The 26,506-nt window shown below is 47.1% G+C and overlaps 2 protein-coding genes and 1 pseudogene across 7 annotated transcripts; 2 read left to right on the forward strand and 1 right to left on the reverse strand.

Annotated features, from left to right (window-relative positions):
• Positions 1-1,283: 1,283 nt before the first annotated feature.
• Positions 1,284-5,627, reverse strand: LOC126511183 (40S ribosomal protein S24-like; annotated as a pseudogene).
• Positions 5,628-6,772: 1,145 nt separating this feature from the next.
• Fcrla (Fc receptor like A) lies at positions 6,773-15,040 on the forward strand. Of its 2 annotated transcripts, none has more exons than XM_050158220.1 (5): positions 6,773-7,078; positions 11,388-11,549; positions 12,025-12,291; positions 12,670-12,954; positions 14,660-15,040. In XM_050158220.1, exons 1-5 carry the CDS (start codon positions 7,000-7,002, stop codon positions 14,902-14,904), a joined length of 1,038 nt encoding a protein of 345 aa, XP_050014177.1. In that variant the 5' UTR covers positions 6,773-6,999; the 3' UTR covers positions 14,905-15,040. The 2 variants fall into 2 exon arrangements, with proteins under 2 accessions (XP_050014177.1, XP_050014176.1); XM_050158219.1 differs by lacking the exon at positions 6,773-7,078 and adding an exon at positions 9,662-11,124.
• A 5,243-nt stretch (positions 15,041-20,283) lies between these two features.
• Positions 20,284-25,830, forward strand: Fcrlb (Fc receptor like B). Of its 5 annotated transcripts, none has more exons than XM_050158074.1 (7): positions 20,284-20,451; positions 20,963-21,129; positions 21,411-21,541; positions 21,797-22,019; positions 23,745-24,011; positions 24,503-24,781; positions 24,947-25,830. In XM_050158074.1, exons 2-7 carry the CDS (start codon positions 21,099-21,101, stop codon positions 25,372-25,374), a joined length of 1,359 nt encoding a protein of 452 aa, XP_050014031.1. In that variant the 5' UTR covers positions 20,284-20,451; positions 20,963-21,098; the 3' UTR covers positions 25,375-25,830. The 5 variants fall into 5 exon arrangements, with proteins under 5 accessions (XP_050014031.1, XP_050014032.1, XP_050014034.1 ...); XM_050158075.1 differs by having other exon boundaries at positions 21,058-21,129; XM_050158077.1 differs by having other exon boundaries at positions 20,286-20,451; positions 21,058-21,129; positions 21,411-21,431; positions 21,765-22,019.
• Positions 25,831-26,506: the final 676 nt, after the last annotated feature.

Here is a 26,506-nt window from a genome sequence, read left to right on the forward strand (position 1 = left end):
CTCAACCCTTTGAAGTAGGAGTTTCTAGAGATAGCTGGGAGAAGTGAGGGCCAAAGGGTCGGTTCACAAGAGAGAGAAATATTCAGACCTTTTCTGCGACTGGGTCGACTTCCTCTGAGAATTTGGGCTCCACCTCTTCTCTCTCCTTTTATGGTTCTTTCTGGTGATTTCTACGTAACTGTCAGCACCAGAGACTACATACTTAGCATGGAGAGCGGATTATAATGAAGTTAGAGGGGACTCTATGCTTACTCTGGTGGCCATTTTTGATCCAGCCAGCTTGTATGCTCGGAGGGGAGCTTCTGGTCCACAAACTCACTGTCTTCAGGAGTAACTGAGAATTAAAACAGGGTTGAAATTAAGCTAGGTCATCTAGACCTCAATTTTTTTTAAATTTATTTTTATTTTATGTGCATTGATGTTTTGGATGCATGTGTGTCTGTGCGAAGGTCTCAGATCCCCTGGAACTGGAGTTACACACAGTTGTGAGCTGCCATGTGGGTGCTGGGAATTGAACCCAGATCTTCCAGAAGAGCAGCCAGTGCTCTTAACCACTGAGCCATCTCTCCAGCCCCTAGACATCAACTTCTTAACCTTTCTCCCTCATGATCATTTCTTACTTGAGAAAAAAATTGTTTATTTTGTTTTATTTTTCAAGGTAAGATTTCTCTGGAAAATAGTTGTGGCTGTCTTGGAACTCACTCTTTAGACCAGACTTGTCTAGAACCCACAGAGATCCACCTACCTCTGCCTCTGGAGTGCTAGAATTAAAGGTGTGGGCCACCAGTGAGCTGCTACCACCTACCCAGCGAGAATTTTAAAGGTGCGTTAGGGTTTCTATAGCTGTGAAGAGACACCGTGACCATGGCAACTCTTATAAAGGACAACATTTAATTGGTGTAGCTCACTTACAATTAGGTCAACAGTTCAATCTGTTATCATGATCATAGCAGGCAGATGTAGTATTGGAGAAGTAGCTGAGAGTCCTACATCCTGCAAGCAACAGGAAGTGGTCTGTCACATTGGGCGGTACCTTGAGTATAGGAGAACTCAAACTCTTTCCCCACAGTGACACATTTCCTCCAATAAGGCCACACCTACTCCAACAAAACCACACCTCCTGATAGTGCCACTCCCTTTGGGGGCCATTTTTTAAAACCACTACAAAAGATTTATTTTATTTTTACTTTTGTATATATGTGCAGCTCTATGTGTGGGCATATGTACACAGGAGTGCGGGTACCTGTGGAATACAGAAGAGTGGGCAGGATCCTCTGAACACTTCAGAAGCTCGGCTTCTTTTGCTTTTTGCCAGCTCTGACCCTGGCCTTTGCAGTCTGATTTTCCTCATTATCTTCTCGAGTTCCTTTTGCTATTTTCTGGAGGTTTTTTTATTCTCATCAAAGTCATGTTTTGCAGGTCTGTGTTTAGGCTCATTCTTCTCTACACAATCCACAGAGTCATAGATCATGCTGAAGTCAGTTGTCATTCCACCATCAAAATAACTTTTGAGTCCAAATACAGAGATGATCTCTGGTGTGGTCTTGCAGATTTGGGCTAGCTTTCCCCAAACTTCTGTCTTTGGTACTGTTGTCTTCCCAGGGTGAAGGACATCAGTGACCATTTGTTTTTTCTGAAGCAGATGGTGGCTGCAAATTCAGTTGAGTTGACAATGCAGATTAACCATGGCATGTGCTTCCTAAGTATAAACCAAGTCTGTAGGTCACAGGATGGCTACAAAGAGTTAAGAGAATTCTATAGAGTTCAAGAAACTTCCAAGCAACCTTGAGAGGCTGAAACTGGGAAATTGATAGGGATGTAGAGCCTCTTCAGGAATAAAGCTGCGGGCCTGCTGGAAACACCAGGCCTACTACTGCTGTAGAGTCAGAATGTAAGGACAGAGAGTCCAGAACAAGGAAGGTGTCGGACCATAGAGGCCCTAAAAGGAAAGAGAAGGACTGGTTCAGAGGAAAGAACAGGCAGATAGAGAGACAGCCATTCAGATGGATGAGAAGCCAAACAGATGGATGACAATTCAAGCGGTCTGTGCCGACAGCAGGATCACGCTGAGCAGAAACTCCAGGAACAGTCAAGAGTTCTCTGGCCATTAGTCCTTTGACATACACACTAGGTATGTGCCAATGGCACTGCAGAGTTCAGTGCCTTCTCTTTTATGGGCTCCAGATGAAGGAGTGAAGTACCCTTTCCTCAGTTTGACGTGTCTAATACGTTCTTGGGCCTGGCTCTCTTGATATGATCTTCATATACCCACGTTCCTACAGTTCCAGTTTATTTTTGATAAATTTATAGGGTATCACTTTTTCTATTTTTAGGGCTTATCAGTTTGTGCCCCGTGGGTGGTGTTGGAATGATGGTGTCATTTACATGCCCCCCAAGGCATAGAGTCACCCTACTTCTGTGTTTGTTTATAAGATAGTCTCTCAGAGCAAGGCTTAGCCTGTGAAAGTGTTGTTTTACACCGTATGGGGTAATGCAGGGCATCAACAAACCCTACCTAATAATTGGAGTTTTCCTGTACTGCTGCTGGCATTGTACAGGCATCAGCCACTGGGAGGGCTAGTTTAATGTGTCAACATGCCTGGGCTAAGGGAGGCCCAGCGAGCAGGCAGGACAATATTTCTGGCTGTGTCTGTGAAGGGATCCATGGAAGAAATTAACATTAATAACATTCAGTCAGTAGTTTGAGGAAAGAGGATCTGCCCTCATCCCCTGTGGGTGGTCCACACCCATTCCATTCAGGACCTGAAAAGAGCAGGAGGCAGAGGAAGGGGCACCTGGTTTCTCTGTTTGAGCTGAGCTGTCTATCTTTTCCCGCCCACGGATATCAGCACTCTTGCTTCTCACTTCTTCTTTAGATTCATCTTGAGAAACCACAGACTTCCCTGACAGCCAGGTCTCTGGACTTGAAGTACACAGCACGCTTTCCTAGTTCTTCAGCTTGCAGAAAACAGGTGGGAATTGCTGTGTTTTATAAGCACATGGGCCAAAACCTGGAATAAATTCCTCACTTGTTTACATTAGTTTTATTTTTCATGGAGAGCTCTGATGGAAATAATCTGGAAAAAAATGTTTAGCATTCTCCTTTAAGTTTAAAAATAAAGCCAAGACGTGGAGGTTCATGCCTGTATAGCATCCTAAGAGGCTGAGGCAGGAGGGTTGTTGTAAATTTAAAGTCAGCCCGGGCTAGAGAGTGAGTCCCAAGCCAGTGTGATCTACATCATAAGAACCCATGTCAAACTGTTAAAAGTAAAAGGGGGAGGGGACTAGAGGAATGACCCTGCAGTTAAGAGAACAGATGCTATTCCAGAGGATGTGGATTTGATTCTCAGCAACCACACGGTGGCTCACAACTATCTCTAACTCCTCCTTCTGGTTTCTGTAGGTGCACAGCCAGTCAGGCAGGCAAAACACCAACACACATAAAGGTTTAAAAAAAAAAAAAGCAAAAAGAAAAAAACAACACTTGGGGGGAAGAATTTAGACTGGTTTCTGTGAGTTTGAGCCCAGTTAGTTCTACACAGTGAATTTCAGGATAATTAGGGCCACATAGAGAGATCCTGTCTCAAAAACGCAGAAATAAATGTACAAAGTAAAAAAAAAAATTAAAAAGTTAACGTATATACATACCTAAAAACATACCTGTATAGATCCAGTCAGTCTGCTCTTAGGTGCTCAACATAAATGAAAGCTTGTGTCCATGTAATAACATGTACCTGAACACACAATAGCTTTGCTTAGCATAGCCTTAAATAGAAACCATCCACTGGTTAACCAGTATGTCAGTGGATGAGCCGAGTGTGGTACAGCCATATGACAAATGAAAAGAGCTATTGACAGATGCAACAAAAATGTATCTGAAAGCAGTTATACTGAGTGAAAGAACCCCAGACAAAAAGGATGTGCTATATAATTCAATTTATATACAATTACAGAAAATGTGCCAAAGGTCATAATGACATTAAATCAATTAGTGGTTTTTTCAAAAAAAAAGATAGGCGGAAAGTGCTCACAGAAGGACATAAAAACATTTCAGGAGCCACCCCTTTGTTGATCTTAGTCTGGCAACAGCTTCACATGTGGTGCATACTTTACCCAAATTCATCAAAGTCTACTGTTTAAATATGTGTATTTGGATATATGTCTTCATAGCTCAATAAAGTGGTCTCAAAACACATGATGTGGGGCCAGGGTGCTAGTTCAGTGTGTGAGTCCCTGTCCCACAAGCATATTGACCTGAGGTTGACCTCCAGTACCCACGTAAAAAAACTGGGCATGGTGGCACATGCTGAGGAGGTGGAGTCAGGTGGTGGACGCTCTGGCCAGACAGCCCAACTTAATTGGTAAGCCCCAGGTCCAAGAGAGAGACCTGTCTCAAAAAGCAAGGTAGTTGGCTCCTGAGGAATGACAGCCAAGGTTGGCATCTGGTATACACTAGCACCCCTTAATACATGAGCATGTTACCCCTCCATATACTCCCCAAATAAAAAGGAAGACAAAAGGTGAAGAGGCCAATCACATACTGAAAAGCATTTATAGTACATCCAATTGATAAACAATTCACATTTAAAGCAGCTATAGATTCCTGGGCTGATGAAGTGGTTCAGTGGGTAAAGGACCTGTTGCCAAGTCTGACAACCTGATTTAAAACTGCAGGACGTGGAAGAAGGAAAGAGGCAACTCCCACAAGTTGTTCCCCTGTGTTATGCTCCTGGAGTATGCAAACATGTGTGCACACACACTAAAGTAAATGGGCTGGAGAAATGACTGAGCAGTTAAGAGCACTTGCTCCTGAAGAAGACAAGAGTACAATTTCCAGCACCCACATGGCATGTTCACAACCACTTACAACTCTGGTTCCAGAAGATTCAATGCCTTCAAGGACACCTGGTATGGGAAGTCCTTCTGTATATGTGTTGCTTTTATTGGTTAATAATTTTTGCACTTGGTACCTGTATAGACAAGCAGGTATACACACACATACATAAATATAAGTAAACAAAGAATTTTGTTAAAATAGATAAATGGGCCCACTGGTGACCAGCCAAGAACGACCCAGGAAGGCCGCAAAGTACTAATTGGCCATGAGTTGGGTTTGTCCCGTGTCCTTGTGAGTAGTCTGAGGTGATCTGAGGTAGCAGAACTAACTCCATGAACTATTTGTTTCCTAGGACAACTATCTTGCTTCTTTGAGTTTCTTTGACATGGGTGTTCCACATTTATTCAGGACAGTTCATTGATAGAGCTTCAACTGTGTGAACCTCTCCATGGCTAAGTGGATAATCAAGTGGAAAGAATATGATCTTCAAGTGATACCTTCAGAGGCCTCCTTGCTTTCTGCATTGGGATGGGGTTCTGTCAAGACCAGTGCAGATGACATGGGTTGTAAGGGAACCCATGTACAAGAGGTTGCATAGTTTTTCAAAATCCATTTGTCCTGTCTAATGAGAAGATCTGGTATGCAGTCTTAGGGTGAAAGTCCATCTAAACATGGTTTATTTGCTTGACTTCTCATAGAGCTGGCTAGATTGTTCTTCCTCTTCTGAGGCTGTTACATCCACCACATCAGCTGCAAAACTTACTGCCTCACTGCCTTCCCCCACGCCCATATTCGACCAGCTCTGCATTCCCTGGGGCCATCTGCAAAAAAAAAATACTTATTACATAATGGAAAATTTATTCTAACTGCTTCTACTAGAAGGGGAAAAGCTGTACTCGCCCATGCTTGCATTGCTAACTGGCCTGCCCTGATCTGTTCTACCGTGATCTGTTCTATCTGACTGGCCATCAGTCCGCCCTCTGCCTTCAAACCCCACATTTCTGATGGCACACCCCACTTTCAAATCTATCTGGACCTGGGTGTGAGTAGTGTGTCAAGTGAGGGTAGAGGAGTGCGGTCACTGTGCAAAGAGGCACAGGTTCTACCACTGAGCAAACAGTTGATGTCAGGGGCAGTGATTCCCGTAAGTCCACATGGAGATGAAGAGAGATGCCGTGGTCTCTGCATCACTCACATTTCCCGGTCTCATCCCGTTGCTCAAGGGCTGTGTACTTCTTGTCTTCAGGTTCCTTGGAATCAGTGCTTTGAGCTTTGCCAGGGAACCCAAGTGCTAGGCTTGCCGCTGGGGCCTCTGGGAACGGATTTTCTTTTTCTTTATGCTCTTTCCCAGGGTAATAACTCTGCCTTGTACTCAGATTTCCCCGGAGACTAAACAGCCTACATTATGCTGTAGAAACAAAGCGAAGCCACGGATCAGGAGAAATTTGGGTACAATTTTATTGGGTTTTAGATGGGCTGAGCCCAGAAGAGACTTATCTGTCCTCTGCCCTTATCAATCAGTCCTCTTCTCTCTCCTGCCATATTTTATTTTGTTTGTTTGTTTTTGTTTTTTGAGACAGGGTTTCTCTGTGGCTTTGGAGCCTGTCCTGGAACTAGCTTTTCTAGACCAGGCTGGTCTCGAACTCACAGAGATCCTCCTGCCTCTGCCTCCCGAGTGCCGGGATTAAAGGCATGTGCCACCACCGCCCGGCAGGTCTCCTGCCATATTTTAATTCCTGGACACAAGTAAAGCTCGGAGCAGGACACTTCCATATCACATCTCTCATGGCCCAGTGGTTTTCTTCCATTAATTTTCCACTTCCTGTCTCCAGCGAGCTGTCATGAGGACCTTTTCCAGATGTGATATGAAGGCCAGTTGACCATCAATCAATAACACATTTCGAAAGGTCCCTGAGCTCAACAAGAAAAGAAAAATTTCTCTGTAACAGTTGAGAGACCCAGCATTTCATCTACAACCGGGAGAGTGAAGATGACATCAGAACCAACCTGGTCCAACCTGAGTAAGAAGAGCCAATCTCAGACTAGGCCCCAGGTGTGTGGAGACAAGACAGTTACATTTATTTCCTCTTTTCTAATTTGAGAGGTTTCGTGTAGAAGAAAATCAGTATGTTGGGGTTGTGGGAGATACAAACACCATCACCATGAAGCTGAGCTGTGTCCTGGGGGCATGGGCTCTTTATGTTTGTCCTGCAGTGCTCCTGGCAACCCAGATGTTCCCAGGTAAGGAATGTGTGAGTGTTGGTGTGGAAATGAGACAGGCCTAATGTTGAGGGGGAAGAAAAGCCCTCAAAGGTTAGAAAATGGACTGACTTTGGCTTTTCAAAGAATCCCTGTTTAGGTGGGACAAGGACAGATAGAAGACAAGTCTGGTGTGCGGGACAGAATGGCTCTCTTTTTAAATAGAAAAATTCAGATATTTTCCATCCTGAAAGTCCCTTCTGACTATGAATCCTTTGCCAGCCGCAAATCTTATCTCTTGTTTTTGTAGTACAACTTCCTTGGAAGCGTTGCGTGGGCTTGCTGTCTCTCCCTCACGTCTCAGTGCTTGCAGCGTGACTTCCACCGCGTCCGGGGCCTCTGCACTGATGAGGCTGTTGCAAGCTTTTCAGATTTTACCCGGATGGATTTCTTTGACGGCTTAGTCTCTCTTGCAGCCTCTGTTTTCCCGACTCCGGTCCATTTTTCTCTGTATGCTGTTCGGCTGTCTTGTGGTCCGTCAGTAGATTTCTTTCCCTCCTGTGAGCTCCAGAGTTCTCCACACTTTGACCTCCCCCTCCCCCTCCCCCTCCCCCTCTTCTTTCTTGCACAGTCTCCTAGGGAGACTGCAGAAGTGTGTCTGTATGGCTTTGCTGCAGCAGCTGTCTGTTTTAGAGCCCCAGGACACGCTCCCAGCTCTAAGCACGCTTTTGACTTTTGTGTTTGAGTATTAAGCCTTACACAAGACATTTGGACCTGTGCGTGTCACAGGTACCAACACAGCGTGACCAGAGATGAATTCATCTGTCCTCCAGACCCTCACTTTTTTTAATTCATCTTTTGCTTTATCTGATCTCAGTCCCTTGCACTGGGACTCCCCTGGGATCTCAGCTAGAAACCCAAGAGGCATTCTGAACTCCTTCTTTAACGTACTCTGAAGGCTCGACTTTGGCAAATTTCACCTTCTAAATTGCTTTCACAACCAGTTCCTTCCCTGAACCACTACAAATACTTTTCTTGGGACAAGCCTCGATCATCTGTGACTGAAGTTGTGCAATGACTTCCTTACTAATCGTGTCTCAGCCTTGTCTCTTTGAAACGAATTTTCATTCTGCACCCAGAGTGACTTCTAAAATTCAAGCATTTGTCATGGCACATGAAGTCCCAAACCTGGCATCTACTAAACCTCTTCAGCCCCTTCTTCCACCATCCCCAGAGCCTTCCCACTGCTACTCTGACAAAGGTTCAACCAACCCATATTTCTACTCACAACCCAGGTTCTTATCTGCTCCCAAGGCTTTGTGTATGTATTTTTAGCTCCATCTGCAATGAACTCTGCCATGGCTCCCCAGTTCCCTTCTTTTTTTAAACTTCTAGGTAATTATACCACCTTGGTAGCATTTTCCCCAAGAAACCCTGTGGGACCCCCTTTCTGCCCCAGTGTCTGCCTGAGACACTTTGTTCTTATTGCTTGCATCCACACCCTGCAATGATCCTTTCACGTGTTTTTTCTTCCACCAAACCGAGAGCTATTTGTGGGAGGCTCGGGGATTTGAGTTTTGTAGCAAGAACTATATATGGTCTTAGAATCACATACTCTAATTTCAAGCCCCCTTTCTAGTTACTAGTTATGTATCACTTTGAAAAAGTCACTTGCGGTAGAACAAAGTAGTGTGTGCCTGTAATCTCAGGACTAGGGAACCTGAGGCAGGAAGATTGCCCCCAGTTCAGGTCAGCCCGGGTTATACTGAAAATGCCAGACCTTCCAGGGATGGTCAGGATGCAAAATCCTGTTCAAACAAAAATCACTTTTAATATATCTAAATTCCCTTTTCTCTGTTGTAAAAATGAGAATGATAGACGGGGCGGTGGTGGCGCACGCCTTTAATCCCAGCACTTGGGAAGCAGAGGCAGGCGGATCTTTGTGTGTTTGAGACCAGCCTGGTCTACAAGAGCTAGTTCCAGGACATTTTCCAAAGCTACAGAGAAACTCTGTCTTGAAAAAATAAAATAAAATTAAATTAAAAAAGAGAGAATGATAATACCTTTGATAGGACCACATAAGGTTTATTGAGTGGCAATGCCAGCTATGCTAACAAGGCTTTAACGTTTTTTAAATCAATTAACATTAAGTGTGACTGTTTCATCTGTGTGTATCTATGTTCCACGTGTACGCCTGATGCCTGCAGAGGTCAGAAACGGAAGTCGGATCCCCTGCAACTGTAGTTGTAGATGGTTGTGTGCCACCATGTGGATGCCAGGAATCGAGCTTGGGTCCTCTGCAAGAGCAGCAAGTATTTGTAACAGCTGACCCAACTCTTCAGCCCTGGAGTTTTCTTTTGTTTTAGAGAAACAAAACAAGAGAAGGCTGAGTGTAGTCTTATGACAGTGAAGGAACTGAAAAAAGGTAGCACAACAGAAGAGGGTGAGAGGCGCAAAGGAAACACTGGGTACTGAAACGCTGAGAACTAGGAAGTAGACTTGATGGGGAAGTCCACTGGGAGCAGAGGAGAACAGAGGTGCCTGGGGCAGGAGAGAGTGGAGTGGCGCACAGGAGTATGGGGCGGGGAGAGGAAGAGAAGGGCTAAGGGGACAAGAGCGGTCAGAGCTGGGAGAAAGGACACTTATCTATCCCAGGTCAGTCATCGCCCTAAGAGGGAGACTGATGTGGGGAGGACTCTCAGGATTCACCCTGGAGACAAAGAATTGTTCCAAGGTTACCAGTACAGCCTAACTATAAATACTTAGCTGGAGAGAGGAGGATGGAGAAAGCGTTGCCATTGCTGGGGAAGTTCAAGGGTAGAGGACATTTAGGTAAGAGATAACAGAAAAAAAACAAAGGTTTGGCCAGGTGATGGTGGCGTACTCCAGAGGCAGAGGCAGGAAGTTCTCTGAGTTTAAGGCCAGCCTGGTCTACATAGAAGGTTCCAGAACATCCAGGGCTATACAGAGAAACACTGTCTTGAAAAATAAAGAGAAAGAAAAAGAAAAGAAAAACGAAGAGTTGAAAGGGGAAGCAAGGAAGGAAGAGGGGCATATGTAGAAAACGTGTGTAGACAACATATTCCAAGGCTAAAGAGTCAAGTAAGTTTAGGGAAAAAGAGAATGGGGGCCGGATGTCCCAAGGAAGGTCAAAGGACTGAAATAAGCTATGTTTGGGCACTGAAGTAAAATTTAAGTCCTTTTGAACTTAAATCTGACATTCTTGCTCCATTCTTGACTCTTGGGGTGGTGCTGTTGCTGAGAATCAAACCCAGGGCCTCAAGCAGGCTAGGCAGATATTCTCCCACCAGGCTTGCCTACCTGTCTTCCCTCCTCCCTATTCCCCTCCCTTCCTTCATTCCTTTTTAATTTACATGCATGTATGTGTGGGATGCATGTTTGTATGTGTGTGGGTGTACATCCATATATATACATGTGTTAGTGTAGCTCAGGGAACAACTTCAAACGTCATTCCAGAGGTGTTTTCTTCCATTTTATTTATTTATTTTTAGACAAGGTCTTTCATTGGCCTAGTCATCACCTAGTGGCCCAGGATAGCTGGCAGGCTGGCCAGCAACCACTGGGCATCTCCTGTCTTTAACTCCCGGCACTGGGACTTACAAGGCTATGTTTGATCCTCCTAGATACAAGTTAAGCAATTTTTCCAACTGAGCTATCTCCCCAGTGAACCCCCACCCCAAGTCTTTCTTTACACTCTTTTAAATTTGATTTTGTAGGCCTGCTTCTCTAAAGTTTATGGGATGGAAAGCCAGGCATTGTAGTTTACACCTATAATCTAGTACTTTAAGAGGCTGAGGCAGGAGTACAGTTGCAGGTTCAAGGTCAGCCTGTGCCGCACACTGCATAAAACATCAGCAAGGGCAAAAATGGTCCAAGGATGGCGGGGTCACTACCTGAGAGGCTCTTGGGGATTAAATAGAGCCTGCAGGCGACGGCAGTGTGTGGCACGCGGTTAGCACCCGGCGGATGCTATACTCTGATGTACATCTTCCCTTCTACTACCTGCTGTGGGGTCATGGCTGTCATTGTCCGTTGGTTTCCTCACCCAACAGCTGGATGTTGTGCTGGTGAGTTCGCTCTTCTTTCATTCCCACGGCCCCCCACTTCCTTAAACCACAGTCCTTTTACTGGGAGGCCTGAACATCAGTGAGCCAAGATCACGGCCACTTGGCCGAAGGAGTCTCTTAGAAGGGTTTGGATACCTTCCTCTTCTCCTGACCAGACGGTTCATTCCCTGGGTCAGAAGAGGAGTCCTTGTGGAGGGCCATTCCTAGCCTCTCTCCAAGTTGCAGCATCATTTTCTGGCTCTTCCTGGGCCATCCCTCCTCAGCTGCCAGTTCAGAGACTCTGAAGTGTGAAGGACCTGTCAGCCCTGACCATAGCAGCTGCCACACTGATGAGGAAGAGGAGGATGTGATCCATCCCGGCGACGCTGACTTCCAGGTCAAGGGCTACAAGTTCAGCAAACCCTTCCATCTCATCGTTTCCTATGGTGAGGTCCCAAGAAGCTCTGAGCAGTGTCTCAAACTACTCCTGATCGCCGGCCTAGTCAGGAAATGACCCTTCGGGAGCCGGGCATAGGTGGAAGTACTCAGTTTCCCATCCTCAGCTTCCAGGAGACAGAATGTCCTCAGTCCTAGCCCCTAGAGTTGTTCTTCCCTCGACATTGGGTCAATCGTGAAGGCGCAGGACAGGGTGAGGAGGTGTGGTGAGCCATCCATAACTCTAAGTCCAATCTCTAAGCAAAAGCTGTGCCCCAGTTACCAGCATACTTTGGGACTAGAGGGGGAGGGCAGAGAGAAAAAAAAGGCTTTGCCACTGTTAGTTAAGTTCAAGGGGACAGGGAACATTAAGGTGGGCCAGTCAGAGCTGAGAGTGCCCTGGAAAGTTTAGGGGATCTGTTAAGAGAATTACTTTGGACCTCCTGAGGGACCTGGATGACACTCCGCTCTTCCTCTGGGCTACAGACTGGCTGATCCTCCAAAGTCCAGCTACAGCCATATTTGAAGGAGACCCACTGGTTCTGCACTGTCGTGCCTGGCAAGACTGGCCACTGACTCAGGTCATCTTCTACCGAGAGGGCTCAGCCCTGGGTCCTCCTGGACCTAAAAAAGAATTCTCTATCGATGTGGTGCAAATGTCAGACAGCGGACTCTACCACTGCAGTGGCATCTTCAGAAGTCCTGGCCCTGGGGGCCGAGAGACCGCCTCCCCTGTGGCTATCACAGTCCAAGGTGAGAGCTGGAAGGAGTGTTGCTGTGGTAGATAAGGAGTAGGGAGACCAGAACCGTCCAAATCTATGCTTCCTGGTACTCACAGAGCCAGAACCTAGGCTGTTGTAGATTTGCTCATTTATGGATCTTTTCTAGTCCTGCCTGGAAGGGAGGGAATTAGGAAAAGAAGGGAGGAGGGAGAGAAAGAGGAGGGAGGAAAGAAATAAAAAGGGAACAAAAGAAGAGGAGGAGGGGGTAGAAGCTGAAAAGTTCAAATGGGACCTTTCGAAAAGAACCCTTACCTAATGGAACCAGAGGAAAGAATAATAGGTGGGGGAGTTATGGGTCTGCTGAGCACAGGATGGCTAAACTTTTCTTCACTGCTCGTCTTTTCCCTAGAATTGTTCCCAGCCCCAGTTCTCAAAGCCTCGCCTTCTAATGAGCTCCACGAAGGAGGCTCAGTGATCCTGAGCTGTCAGACAAAGCTGTCCCTGCAGAGGTCATCTTCCCGCCTCCTCTTCTCCTTCTACAAGGATGGACGGTCACTGAGTATGGAGAACGTCTCTTCAGAACTCCAGATCTCCAAAGCTTCAGAAGAGCACTCCGGCTCCTACTGGTGCGAGGCAGCTACTGAGGACAGGCAAGTGTGGAAGCAGAGCTCTCAGCTGGAGATCCGGGTGCAGGGTGAGTTAGTGTGTATGTTTGCCCGTGGGGTGTATATGAAACAAGACCCCAGAGGAGGAAGATGAAGAGGGCATGCAGGAGAGACGGGGCAGTAATCCAAAGTCCTTGGTGATGGAAAGGGGCACAGAAAGAGACTGTCTCCCTCAGACCATGGAATAAACCCATTCAAGACCTGGGCTGGCCCTGGTGTCTCCCTATAGAGATCAGGATTCTATGTAATATGAACATTTATGGGAGCATCATAGCTAGAATGCAGATAATATCTAGAAAGGGTCAGCCAGGACGGCACAGTGAGACCTCATCTCAAACAAACAACCTCTAGGAAGAGTGTCTATCAGGTTCTGCAAGTTACCATTAGGAAGACTGTATTTGAGCCAGGCAGTGGTGGTGCATGCCTTGAACCCCAGTACTTGAGAGGCAGAGGCAGGTCTGAGTTTGAGGCCAGCCTGGTCTATAAGAACTAGTTCCAGGACAGGCTCCAAAGCTACAGATAAACCCTGGTTTTTTTTTTTTTTTGTTTGTTTGTTTGTTTGCTTTTGTTTTTTTTTTTTTTAAAAAAAAAAAAGAAGACCGTATTTGACCTGACATACCTAAAAGGAGCTGCCTAGGCTGATGAGAAAGCTTGACAATGTGCCAAGTGAAACATGGCAGGGACTCATGATAATCATCCTGAAGAGCGGGTGTCTCGGGGACCCGCTCAGAGAGGACCGAAGCAAAGATGAAGAGTTAGACCGATGGCACACACAAGACAAGGCTGAGCCCAGGGCCAGCTTGCAGAAGTTAAATTCTGGCTTGAGAGAGAATTGACGGGCTGTCTAATAGCGGGCTCCCTCGCTAACGCTTCTCAAGCAGAGACTAAAATTTGCCTTAGGAAGGACCTAAGAGTCCTCAAGCCCTGGCTGCCAGTGGGTACCACAGCCACGTTCAGAAAAGAGGGAAGGTTGAGTCTGTGACCAAGCACAGTGGGTTCGCATCTTGTTGAGTTCAATACCAAAACAGGCATAGATGAAGCATACGAGAGTGGGGAAGGGTTTGTTAACCAGCGTCGGGTGAGGAGAGGACAGGCGTTGTTTCCAAAGCAAGGCCCTCCTCAAACAAAGAAATCATGGGGGGTGGTTCATTAGACATTTTTACTCATGAAAGGGTTGGCCCATTCTTAATGATATTAAGCGGTGTATTCTGAGCATGGTCAGTTTAAACTCATGTGTTAAGAAAAGATATTGGGCACATTTGGGGGCATGCCTCACTAAAATGAAGCGCATGCTTGGAAGATTAAGGTGATAGATGGGGACACCCCTGGGCATACTGAGTTTCATTCTAGAGTTTTAGGGGAGGTGAAAGAAAGAACACTTGGAAGACACATTCATATAGGAGTTTGACCCTGAAGGTGTCTGACTCACTAAGTAGCTAACAGTGTGAGGACAGGGCCGGAGTTAGACATCATCCCTATATAGGTTTTATCTATTTATTCATTTATTTATTTATTTTAAGATAAGGTCTTCCTTTGTATTCCTGGCTGACCTACAGCTCACTGTGTAGGTCAGGCTGGCCTTTCATTTGCAATGCTTCTTTGGCTTCAGCCTCCTGAGCACTGAGATTACAGGTCCGCACCATCATGCCCAGCCAGGCTTTACTTGTATATGCTTCCTGCCCATAATAATTCAGGTCCCTTAAATCCTGCTGCTTCCTCCCATCTTGAATCCAGCTCTTCAGAAACCAACTGCTTCAGAGACTCCTCCTACGGAGCCCCCTGGTCCTCTGCCTCCACCACCCACTCCTTCTGCAGAACACCTGGGATTCTCTTCCTTCGACCCCCACTTCCATCACCAGATGCGCCTTCTTCTCAAACAAATGCAGGACGTAAAAGTTCTCCTTGGTCATCTGGTCATGGAGTTGAGGGACTTGACTGTCTACCTGAAGCCTGGTGTCACGAAGGCTGCTGACAAATGAACGCAAACTAATTCATCGGTGATGCTCAACCGATGAAGCAATTCCAGCTGTTTCTGGACTGTGTGCGTGCAAAAATGGTTCTGCGAGCTGCTTTGGTACTTTGTTAGGATAATGGAGCTGTTTGAGAGAAAATAAACACGTACAAGGTGGTACCCAGAATGTGCCTATAGCTGTATATTTTCTTTTGCCATGACAAGGTTATTCTGTACCTTAGACCAAGAATTTCTTTCTGTTTCCTAGAACAGAATTTAAAGAGAAGCAGTGGCGGTGGATTTAATACTGCAATATCAAATGGGGGAGGGCAGTTTTTCCTCCCTATATTCCCACAGAAAACATTAAGCAATATCCCCTAGATGTTTGGGCTTTACACATGGTGGAAAGGATAGATATGCTACTAGAATTTAATAAGTTAAGATATTTACACGTCAAGGAGGCTGCTGACCATCCTATAATGCACAGAACAGCCAATAAAAGACTTCCTGTCCCTAAATTTTATTAGTGATAAAGCTATAAATGCAGGGCTAATAAAAGCTAGGTGTTAATCACTTTATCTCTTCTAATTACTCTCCTTCAACGACTATTACTAGTGTTTAATTGGCCCTATGATCTGAATTTTTATGTGCCTCCTCCTCTAAAAAATCTATGCTAAAATCTTAATTTTTTAATGTGTCTGTGTGTGTATATACAACATGTGTAGAAGTCCCGTGGAGGCCAGAAGAGGGCATCAGATTCCCTGGAGCTGTGGTTCCCGGCAGTTATGAGCTGCTCGAGATGAGCGCTGGGAACTGAACCCCGTCCTCTGAGAGAATAGCCAGCACTCTCAGCTGTGAGCTGTCTCCTAGCGCTGCCCCCTCCATGTTGAAATAGTAATCCCTAAGGCAACGGTGTGAGCAAGTGGAGCCTTGGGGAGGTGATTAGGTAGTAAGGACAGTCCTCATGATTAGGGTCAGCATCTCTACGGAAGAAAGCCCCAAAGCTACTGAAGAAGCTGCTTTTGTACACTTTGACCGAAATGAATGGCAGAAACAAGTTAAGGAGGGAAGGTTTAGCTTGGCTCACAGCTTCAGAGGGCTGCTATCGATCACAACAGGGGAGCACAGTAGCCTGATTCAGTCCCTGGTGGGAAAGGGTATATGTTCACATCTTGGCAGGCAAGAAAAAAAAATGGTCAGAAACAGGGGCAAGTATAGCCTTTAAAGCCTACCCCCATGTTATTTAATACTGCCAGGAAGGCTCCTCTGCTTAAGAGGTTCCACAGCCTGCAAAACTGTGCCAAATGCAAGCACTGAACATTCCAAACATAAGCCTGTGACGTCAAGTCCTAGCATTTCATCCCTGGCCCCAAAGGCTTATGGCCACCTCATAATACAAAGAGTATTCAGTCTAATGTCAAAAGTCTCTATAGTTCTAATAGTCCTGACGTTATTCAAAAGTCTCAAGTCTCCTTTGAGACTCAAAGCAAAAACTTAGCTGTGAACCCCTGAAAAACATGTCCCCAATAGATGGTGACACATGAAAAACATTCCCATTCCAAAATGAGGAAGCAAGGAAGGACTGGACCAAAGAATGACTGAAACCCAGCGGGGAAAACGCTAGGTCCTATAGCTCCAGGTCTCAGTTACTTTTCTGTGATAAAACACCATGACCAAGGCAACCTCGGGAATAAAGGGTTTATTTATTTATACGGTTCTAGAGGAATACGAATCCACCACCATCATTGCAGGAAACCACGGCAGTGAGCACAGCCATAGTGGCAGGGATGGCTGAGAGCACGAGCAGGAAAGAGAAAGGGAACTCAATAGGTCATGACCCTTTTGAATATCAAAGCCTGCCCTGGTGACGTACTTCCTCCAGCAAGGCCACACCTCCCAAGTCTTCTTAAACAGCCACCCATTAGGGACCAAGTATTCAAATGCCCAGACTGTGGAGAACATCTCATTTAAACCACCACACTCCATGCCCAGCGTCCAGAGGCATAATGTGACCCTCAGTGGGCTTGGGCAACCCTACCCCTGTGGCCCTGATACCTACAGCACACATGGGCTCTCTCTTTGGCCAGTTCCACTCAGTGCCTGTAGCTTTTCCTGGCAGATGTTCCACATCTGGTATCTCCAGCATCCTGAGGTCTCCAGTACAATTCGGCTTCACCTACACGGCATCCCCCATTGCTTGCTTAGGGGCTGTCTACAGGAAATCTGACCATGCATGGTACACATTGCCTTGTTTCACAGACTTCTATCTGGAAACTCAATGCAATCCTTCATGACCCCTGTCACTGCATGCCTGCAAAGCCAGCACCGTGTAGACAGCATGAAGTTCTGCTGGGAGGTAGTCAGGCTGTCTTTTTATCATGATCACAGTGGGTGATTCAGTCTACAATAACACTTTCCTACACAGTCCTTTGCCAGCAGGGTCCCCAGGAACTTCTTTCTATTCAGGTCCTTTTTCTTCGGGCACTTGGAGCTCTCTCTCCCTCCAGCATCTTTTCTACTATCTCACCGCAATGTGTTTGCCTTCTCGTTAGTGATGCTAATCTCTGCAAGGATGACAGCTATTTTTCTGACATTCACTTTCCTGCGACTTTCGTAGTCACACTCCTTTGTTCTATGCATGCTCTACTATTGTTCATTCTCAAATGATGAGCGCTAGCCTGCAAATGATGCAGTAACCTTGGTTACTGCGACCTTTGGTTGATGAATTAAAAACATCACGTTACTAAGGCCTTAGCGGATGCATATTCTACCACGTTATCCTGCATTACGTGGAGTTGTTTTCCCCACTGTGCTCCTGTTGTGCTCTTGATTTTTTACAATGTAGCCTGTAATAATTTACAACAAACACATACACGATCACTTTTGATATACTACAAAGAAACAAAGAAATAGGATCACACGGATGGCAAAATGAATTTTATGGTGCTGCCTAGCATCTTCAAGGGTGTGATGATTCATCTTGATTGTCAACTCGATTAGATATTGAATCAGTTAAGAGCCCTGCTACTGGGTGAGTCTATGAGGAGAGTTCCAGGAAGGATCTGAGTGTAGAAGGCACAAGAACTATGTGCTGGTTTATTTTTAAGGCTTCTAAGTTCTAGTTCTTCCCTTCAGCCCTCACAGTATGCACCAAAGGAGTTCACTGTAGTATTTATAACAGTGGAGAATTGGGAGGCAGCCAGGGCATTAGGGAGTGGACAGGACCACTTGGTGGAAGCATGAAGCAATAAATGTAATGCACACAGAGCAGCAAGGATGAAGTTTACATGGAATTAGTTTTAAATAAAGAAAAACATTCAGAATACACCATTTATGTAAATTACTAATGCTAAATATTTCCTAAGATTCAATATATAAACATATAGGGGATGGAGAGATGGCTCGATGGTTAAGACAACAGTAAGAAAAGAAGGACCCGAGAGAGGAAACTTACAAAGGCTGAAGACCAACAGCCTTCCCTGCTCAGCACCGTGGACCCCTAACCATAGATGGACTTAAGAACAGATTTTGGAGTGTGCTTCTCCCCAAGCATCCCTGTTTTCTGTCACCTCAGTTTCCTCATTTGTAAAACAGAACTAGTAATAATCCCTCCCTTGAGGACCCCCGTGAGGAGTGAATGAAGTAATTTTCCATACGTGTGAAGTATGAACATGGTACCGGTCACACACTGGTGCACTCCCTACATGTGAGCTCTTCTCCTTACCCCACGTCGTCTCTGAGAGCAGTCTACTTACCACAGTCCTTACCAAATCGTGACATATCTTGCCAGGAAATTTTGCTGGGACAGACTTCAAAGAAGTCAAAGAATTACTCAAGCCCAGTGTGGTGATGCACGCTGGTTGTCCCACCGCGTAGAGGGCTGAGGAAAAGAGGAACATTGGAGCTCACTTTAGAGCTTGAGACGAAGCCAGGCAGTATGACAAGGCCCTTAAAGGGGAAAAACAAAACCCTAACAACAAAAATTTCCAAATTTGTTTGCATACTAAAGGACTTGGCAATGTGCAAAGGAAGAAGACCGACTTGGGAGAAATTCGGAGGAAAGCATAGAATAAACAAGTGCTGGTCGGGTTGTTTTCAGGTCAAACTCTGGGCATTATCTGTGTGGTTAAAGGGCTCTGTGATTGATTCCTGTGAGTTCACAGGACTACATAGCGAATGAATTTATGGTTTGATCAGACTTCTTCTGAAATATGGTAAAGGAGCTGAGATCTTTGTTCTGGCTTACGAGAAGCCAAAACAGAGTCCGCTTGTATGTGCAGTAAGGACAGCTGTCAGGTGTATGGCACTCTTGTCGTAGAGGTGGAGGCCTTGCAGAAAGAAGTCAGACCATGGAGACCAGCTGTGGCTGACATGATGAATCCTGTACCAGGCTTTTTCCTTGGGTCACCAACCAGCTCCCAAATCATGACACAGAGACGTCTTATTAATTATGAATGCTCGGCCTTGTTTAGGCTTGTTTCTGGCTAGCTCTTTCAACTTAAATAAACCTATTTCTCTTTATCTACTTTTCCCCTCAGAGCTTTTCTTGCTTTCTTACTGTCTCTCTGTCTGACTGGCCAGCAGTCGCCTGGCTTCTTGCCCTGGGTGTAGCCCTTCTCTTCTCCTCGCTCTTCTCTCTCAAGCCTAGATTTCTCCTCCTATTTATTCTCTTTGCCTGCAAGCCCCACCTATCCTTTCTCTGCCTATCTATATTGCCTGTTCAGCTCTTTTTTAGACCAATCAGGTGCCTTAGGCAGGCAAGGTGAAACAACAACACATCTTTACATCATTAAATAAATTCAGCATAAACAAAAGTAACACATCTTTGCCTATTTAATATACCACGACAGAGTTCCACACTGATCCCAAAGGAGGAGGCAGATGAGGAAGCAGGCAGGGTTCAGGACGCATAAGAGCATTGCCTAAAGGGAGCATTCATCTCTGCTCTCTGTATCCAGCTCTGTCTCCAACTCTTGCTCACCTTATCAGATAGTTTCCTACTTTTCAGACCTACTTATCTGCCACTCCCCCCACCCCCACCTCGCCATCAAACCCTGCTCCCAAAGCAAGATCCAAAAGCATCAGCATACTTTAAACAACTGGCCGTATTATCCTCAGAGACATTTGCATTTTCACAGGAGAAAGCATGCTGCACCTAAAATATCAGGGAATTCTCAGAGGAACGCCTGGTGCATGAGCAAAATTGGGGGATGCGATCTTGGTGATCTGATCCCCCATCTCCTTCCTGCTAGAGTTCCAAGCAAAGCAGGTGTCCTGGTTCTAAACAGCAGCAAGTGTGGGCAGGATAGAGCTCAGGGAGACATGCTATCGGGCTGGAAACTTCATCAAATATTTACATGAAAATTCAGGCTCCCCATTGCTCAGGTGTGGTCACGTGGCTCAGAGTGCAGGAGAACCAGAGCACAGAGGTCTGATCTGAGCCGCCTTTGAGGGGCTGAGGTAGTGACTCTTCTTCCAGGTCACAAGCCCTGAGGACTAAGAGGCGGCTGGGGAGGGGTTTTAGGGCCTGGGGGAAGGAGAGAAGACAGGCACAAGGGAATGGAGGTGCTATAAGGTGAGATCATTGTGAACTAGAAGAGAAGGCTTTTCTGATTTCTGAGGGTTTCGGATTCCAGGAAAGAAAGAGGAGAAAATACATTACACTTCTAGTTCTGACTGGGGAACAACAGATCAGCAGGGGCATGGCAGGAGGGTTGAATCATTCCTTTCTGTTTACTCATTCTGCGGGAGGATGTGAGCTCTGCTTCAGGGAACTCAGCATTGACCTCTCAGGAATCAGGCAGAAACAAGGTGGGCTTTGTGGACATCAACAGGACTGCTGGGCAGGGAAAGGACGAGAGTGAGAATGAGATACGGAAGGCACCTGTTGGGGCCTGGGGTTCTATGGGGTTCTCGTGTGCTAGAGAAGGCACAGCTTGCTCTATAGGCCCTCCCTGTAGAAGTCCAGGCTGCACTGAGCTGGGACATGGCTCCAGAGGCAGCCACTGGGACAGTGCCTGGTGCTAGGGATAAGTGAGTGGCGCATTCAGGTGATGTCCTGCTTTCTCTACTCCACCATCTTCAAGAAGTCGGAATGGACAGACGAAGCAACAGCGTCTCCTAGGTCTCAGTATCAGCTCCTAGCTGCCATATTCCCCCCTCTGTCCCTCTTCCGTGCCAGCGTATCCTCGATCTTCTACAGCTGCTGCAGGCAGACTCATCATGTGGACCCTTGCAGCCCTCCTGCTTCTAGGTGAGCTGGTGATGCTGCGGTAGCATAAGTAGGATTTGGGGAACGGGGTAGGGCAGGGCAGGGTGTGTGGGATAAGAGATCTGGCTCTGCATATCTCTGGTTTCGGATGGCTCAGCATCTGCTTTGGAAGGATGAAACTGGGGTAGCTCTCTCAGAGCTGGGTGATTTGGCCTGGACAAAGGAAAACAGGCTTTGAGACAATTCAGTCTTTCCTGGGATCAAGAGTCTTTCCTATCGTAGAGAACATTCTTTACCTTCTTCTTTCTTGCTTGCTTTTGCAGCTCCAAGCAGTGGGCAAGCTGGTGAGTCGTCTACATCTCTCATCCAAGTTTTGATAAGTTCCAGTAGGGCAAACGCCCCAGTTCCCGGCTGTCCTGAGATGGTGCTTTCTCCCCAGTCTTGCTCAATCTTGGTGACTAAGTCTTCTTGTGCATAGACAGAAACGGCTCTGATTAATAGAATCCTTGTTTGGAGTCCCATGACTGTGGTCTCCCTTCTCGCCAGGGTGGGTTCAGATGTGGACTGGGTCCCAGAAACGGGTGTTTTCTAAGAATTCCCAACCTCAGGCTTCAGTTTTGGGTAGGCACCTCACTCTCCTTTTCTTCCTCATCCCGCCCCATGCCCCACACCCCCAGCTACTCTGGAGAAGCCCATATTGTCTCTACAGCCACCTTGGACTACAATCTTCAAGGGCGAGAGAGTAACGCTGCGCTGTGACGGGTACCACCCCCTTCTGCTCGAGCTCCGACCCATTAGCACTCTCTGGTATTTGGGCCATGTCCTCCTGCCTTCCCACCAGAAGAGCATTGAGGTGCAGACGCCAGGGGTGTATCGATGTCAAACACGGGGAGCTCCCGTCAGTGACCCCATCCACCTCTCTGTGTCTAATGGTGAGTGATCTAAACACGGGAGGAGGAGAAGACACAGTGTTGTTCCTAGTGATACTGGCCCTCCTGGCTGGGCAGACACCAGGCTATGCTAAAGGACAAGAAAAAGGTCACACGGTGCCACTTTGAGTCTTTGGAGTAGACGGAGAACTGCAGTAAAGTTTTCCTAGCCCCAAAAGACCCCTTGTCTTCCTGATGAAGCAGGAAGCAAATAAACCAGGATAAAAATGTACTCATTAAGATACACGATTAGTTGCTTCGTATGGAAGACAGATGATCTTACCTTTGCAGGCAGTGATTTTTATTAAGCATCTAAAGAACACTGATTAATGTTCAAATTATCATTTAACACTTCTAGAGGTTTCCTGTCTGAGCCCATGTGGAAGCCGGGATGCCCACAGACAGTGGCCACAGACAGATTGAGAACGCCACAGAATCTATGACTGTGCCTTGCAAAGATTTGGGGGACAGAATTTCCATCTGAAGCCCAGGCATGCCTTGGCTTTTAATCCTGCTTCAGCTTTCCAAGTGCTCGAATTACAGGTCTACCTGGCCTGCAGGATTCTTTTTTCAGTGTATAATACCTAAAGCAGGGCCTGGAGAGATGGCTCAGTGGTTAAGTATACATAATAAATACTCTTGCAGAGAACTGGAGTTGAGTTCCCGGCACCCGAATTAGGCCACAACCACCTGTAACTTCAGATCCAGCGGATATGACTCCCTCTTCTGGCCTCCTCTGGCATCTGCACTCAAGAACACATAGCCATACAGACAGAGGCATGACACGCAATTCCAAACAAATGAATGAAAGAATAAATAAATAATTTTAAAATGTATAAAACCTAAAATGGCATCTAGGATAGTAACTGCTGACTTCAGTGATGGTGGTGGAGGTGGTGGTGGCAGTGGCATTGGTGGTGGTAGAGGCGGTGGAGGTGGAGGTGGAGGCGGTGGAGGTGGTGGTGGTGGAGGCGGTGGCTGTGATGGTTGCAGTGGTGGTGACAGTGACGAATGGGTACATACAGGGTGCTGTAGGAGATACCTAAGGCTGTTCTTAGAGACCTTTTCTTTGGAAGATAAGGCCTAAACACAGGCATGCAGGGCAAGTAGGCCTCAATTTACGCCAAGAAGCAGGGTCTTTTGAATTGATGAAACCGCTTACAAGGGCCCTGGGCTCTGTACAGAGCTAATTTTCTGAGCAGTTCAGTGTGGCTGGGAAGTGGTGAGGTGGATAAAAGAGAAACAGGAAAGGCTATCAGGTCTCGGTCAGGAAGGCCTTGACGCCATACTGTAGGGACTAAGCTTGATTGTAAAAGCAGGCTCTCTGAGACCGGAACCAATCTGAGGTATCTTTGCTTGTCTGGTACCATTTTCCTTCCTCCTGTTCAGCTTTCTGCACCGTGGGGATTCCAGGTGCTAGTCACCAGACCAGGAAACAGGAAAGGGGTTTGGGAGTGCAAACAGGGTGGGGGTGGGGGAATGTGGGGGCAGGGGAGGTGGGAAGTGGTTAAGGGAAGCTGAGAATGGGAGACCTGCTGGGTTTTCTTGTTTGGGTTGGAGGCCAGCTGTGTAACCACTCTGGCTAACCTGGAACTTTGTAAGACCTCGAACTCACAGAGATCCTCCTGCCTCTGCCTGTCTGAGTGCTGGGACTAAAGGCGTGTTCCACCATACCCTACAGGGCTGGTTTTTCTGATGAGTAAGCAGTGTCTGTGGGGTTTGTTGCAGACTGGCTAATTCTGCAAGTACCTTATGCTGCTGTGTTCGAGGGAGAGCCTCTGGTGATGCGCTGCCGTGGCTGGTACGACAAAGTCGTCTACAAACTTCACTACTACCATGATGGCCAGGCTGTGAGATACTTCCATTCTAGTACCAACTACACGGTGTTACAGGCACGAGCTAGTGACAGCGGTCACTACCAGTGCTCCGGCACCATGCGCATCCCAGTGGAGAGTGCGCCCATGTTCTCCTCCAAGGTGGCTGTCACTGTGCAAGGTGGGAGAGACGACCACTGGAAAATTCTGGGGCTGGAAAGGGGAGGGGTAGTAGGCTGCCCTCTGCAGCCTGTTGTGTAGGCAGGTGTTCCTTCCCTATGACGTACATCAGGTAGGAGTGCTGAGTTCTTACTTGTCTGAGGGTGTACTATATTACTACGAAGAGGGACCGCAGCTGTCCCGTTTAAATATAGAGAATGCCAGCTGATTACCAGCTAGGATGTAACTTGTAGCATCTGTCAGCATCCTGCCTACGTTCAAATTGTCCCCATCACCCCCACCCACCCACCCACCCCCCGCCTACCCCCATGGCCTCAGTCTCTCTGTCCCTTCTCTTTCTCCCATCCTTTCTTGTTTTCTGGGTCGGCGAGGAGACCTCTTGGAGAAGGCAAAGAGTGGGATCCAGGACGGTGGACAGGCTGGCCCTGGTTGGGTATCACTCCTTGCACGTACTCAATGATCATCCTGGCCTCCGGGCCGCCCTCCCCGCAGAACTGTTCCAGACACCCGTGCTCAGGACGCTGAGCCCGCAGGAGGCGCGCGGTCGCGTGGTGCTGCGCTGCGAGACGCGCCTGCACCCGCAGAAGCGGGACACGCCACTGCAGTTTGCTTTCTACAAGTACAGCCGGCCAGTCCGCCGCTTCGACTGGGGCGCCGACTACATGGTTCCTGAGCCCGAGGTCGAGGAGCTCGAATCGTACTGGTGCGAGGCCGCCACCACTACTCGAAGTGTCCGGAAACGCAGCCCCTGGCTGCAGCTCCCCGGGAGGGGTGAGTGACAGCTGAGCACTGCGGGTGCCCTGCCTCCTGAGCCTCGTAGTCCTCCCGCAGTATTCCCACCTTCCCATCTCAGTCCTCCACACACCTCCATCCCTACCCCCACCACACTAGGGGCAACGATTTCAGTCACCGGTGACCAGGCGTGTTGCCTTGCAGGCGCTGCCCTGGATCTGGCGTCTACCACTGCTCCGGTCCCGGCTGCAGCCTTAGCCCCCGGAGATAAGCCGCTTTCCTTCCGGAAGACCCCGGTGTCCAGATCTGTCCCCTCAGTCACTTCCGACCCGAACAGCACCTTTGCGGGGCTGCAGTTGGCTGCGGGCCAAGTCCCCACTGCCGGGCCACAGGTCTGCGCGCCTCTGTCCACTTCAGTAGAACAGTCCCGCGAAGCTCTGCAGCCCAAAGTGGACCTCCTGCTTCGCGAGATGCAGCTACTCAAAGGCCTTCTGAGCCGCGTGGTTTTGGGATTAAAGGATCCACAGGCCCTCCGCGATCTTACAGAGACCCCCAAGACACCCAATTTTCACGTTTCTGTGAGCCCCGGAACCCCAGAGACCACTGTCGTGGAGGGTGGGGTGGGCAGCTAGTGTCTGCTCTCCAGGATGGTTCCTCCTGGATCTTTCCTTCTTCAGCTCATTGACAAACCTGAGACACATCTGTTGGTGTCCCCTCGTGCTTCTGTGGTTTTTAAAGAAACGCCCCTCAAGTGTGGTGCTGTGGACTTCCATTTTGCTAGACAGCTCGTAAGCGATTGCAAGTTTGCACAGTAGTTTGTAAACAAAAGCAAGTTCTCTGGTGTGTCCTTTCTTCCATAATTCAGCAGAGAAGCAGACTGTTGCTGCTGCCTGTTTGTCAGTTTACACTCTCTCCGGAAGTGAATTTAGACTGCACAGAAATTAAGTACTCATCCCAGCGTATGTGGGTGTTTTGTTTGTAATTGAATTCATTGAAGTTAGTGAGTGCTTTAGAACTAAATTTTAGAGTCAAGTTGTAATCATTCATAATGAATTTATTCTCTAATATTAAAACGACTTTCAAAATTCTATTAACTACTGAGTTTAATATCTTCAAAATCCTGACTATGATTTCAACTTAGGGAGAGGTTTTAGTGTGAGTTTCTTGTTTCTTGCTATAAAGGTCAGAGATTCTGTGCCAGACTCACCCAGAGACACCCCTTGTCCCCATGTAGCCAGACAGAGCCACTCTGGAGCATCTGAGTGGCAGGCCATACTAACTGCACCAGAGCTAACCTTACTCCATTTCAGGATCACACCCTCCTCACTTAAGCTTCACGGCAAAGGCTGAGAACCAATATAACTCTACCCTCCCATCTTCATTCTGCTCCAAAGACATTCAGTAACATGCAAGTTCTCATTTCCTTCTGAGTTTATTAACCACAACTGACATGCTTTTCTGTTCTTATGGATTACTATTTAATATGTGTGTGTGTATGTGTATACTTGCACAAGAGTACTCACGGTGGTTCCATTGTGGAAGTCAAAGGACACTTGCCTAATTCTGAGAAGGGATGTTCAAAACCCTGGGTTGGATACCTGAGCTACAAATGTCCCAACTTTTTAATGCAGGCTTCTCTGGGACAGCCTTTCCAGTACCCAGGCTCTTTCTCTCTTCTGATCTTGTTCCCCCAAGGTGTTTGCCATCCAGATCTAGACAAGAAACAGCTACCATCAGTGCCAAGAGGCTTAGTAATCAAAGTAT

Source organism: Alexandromys fortis, unplaced genomic scaffold (assembly GCF_014885135.2).
Source record: "Alexandromys fortis isolate MF-2015 unplaced genomic scaffold, M_Fortis_MF-2015_v1.1 scaffold_106, whole genome shotgun sequence".
NCBI lineage: Eukaryota > Metazoa > Chordata > Mammalia > Rodentia > Cricetidae > Alexandromys > Alexandromys fortis.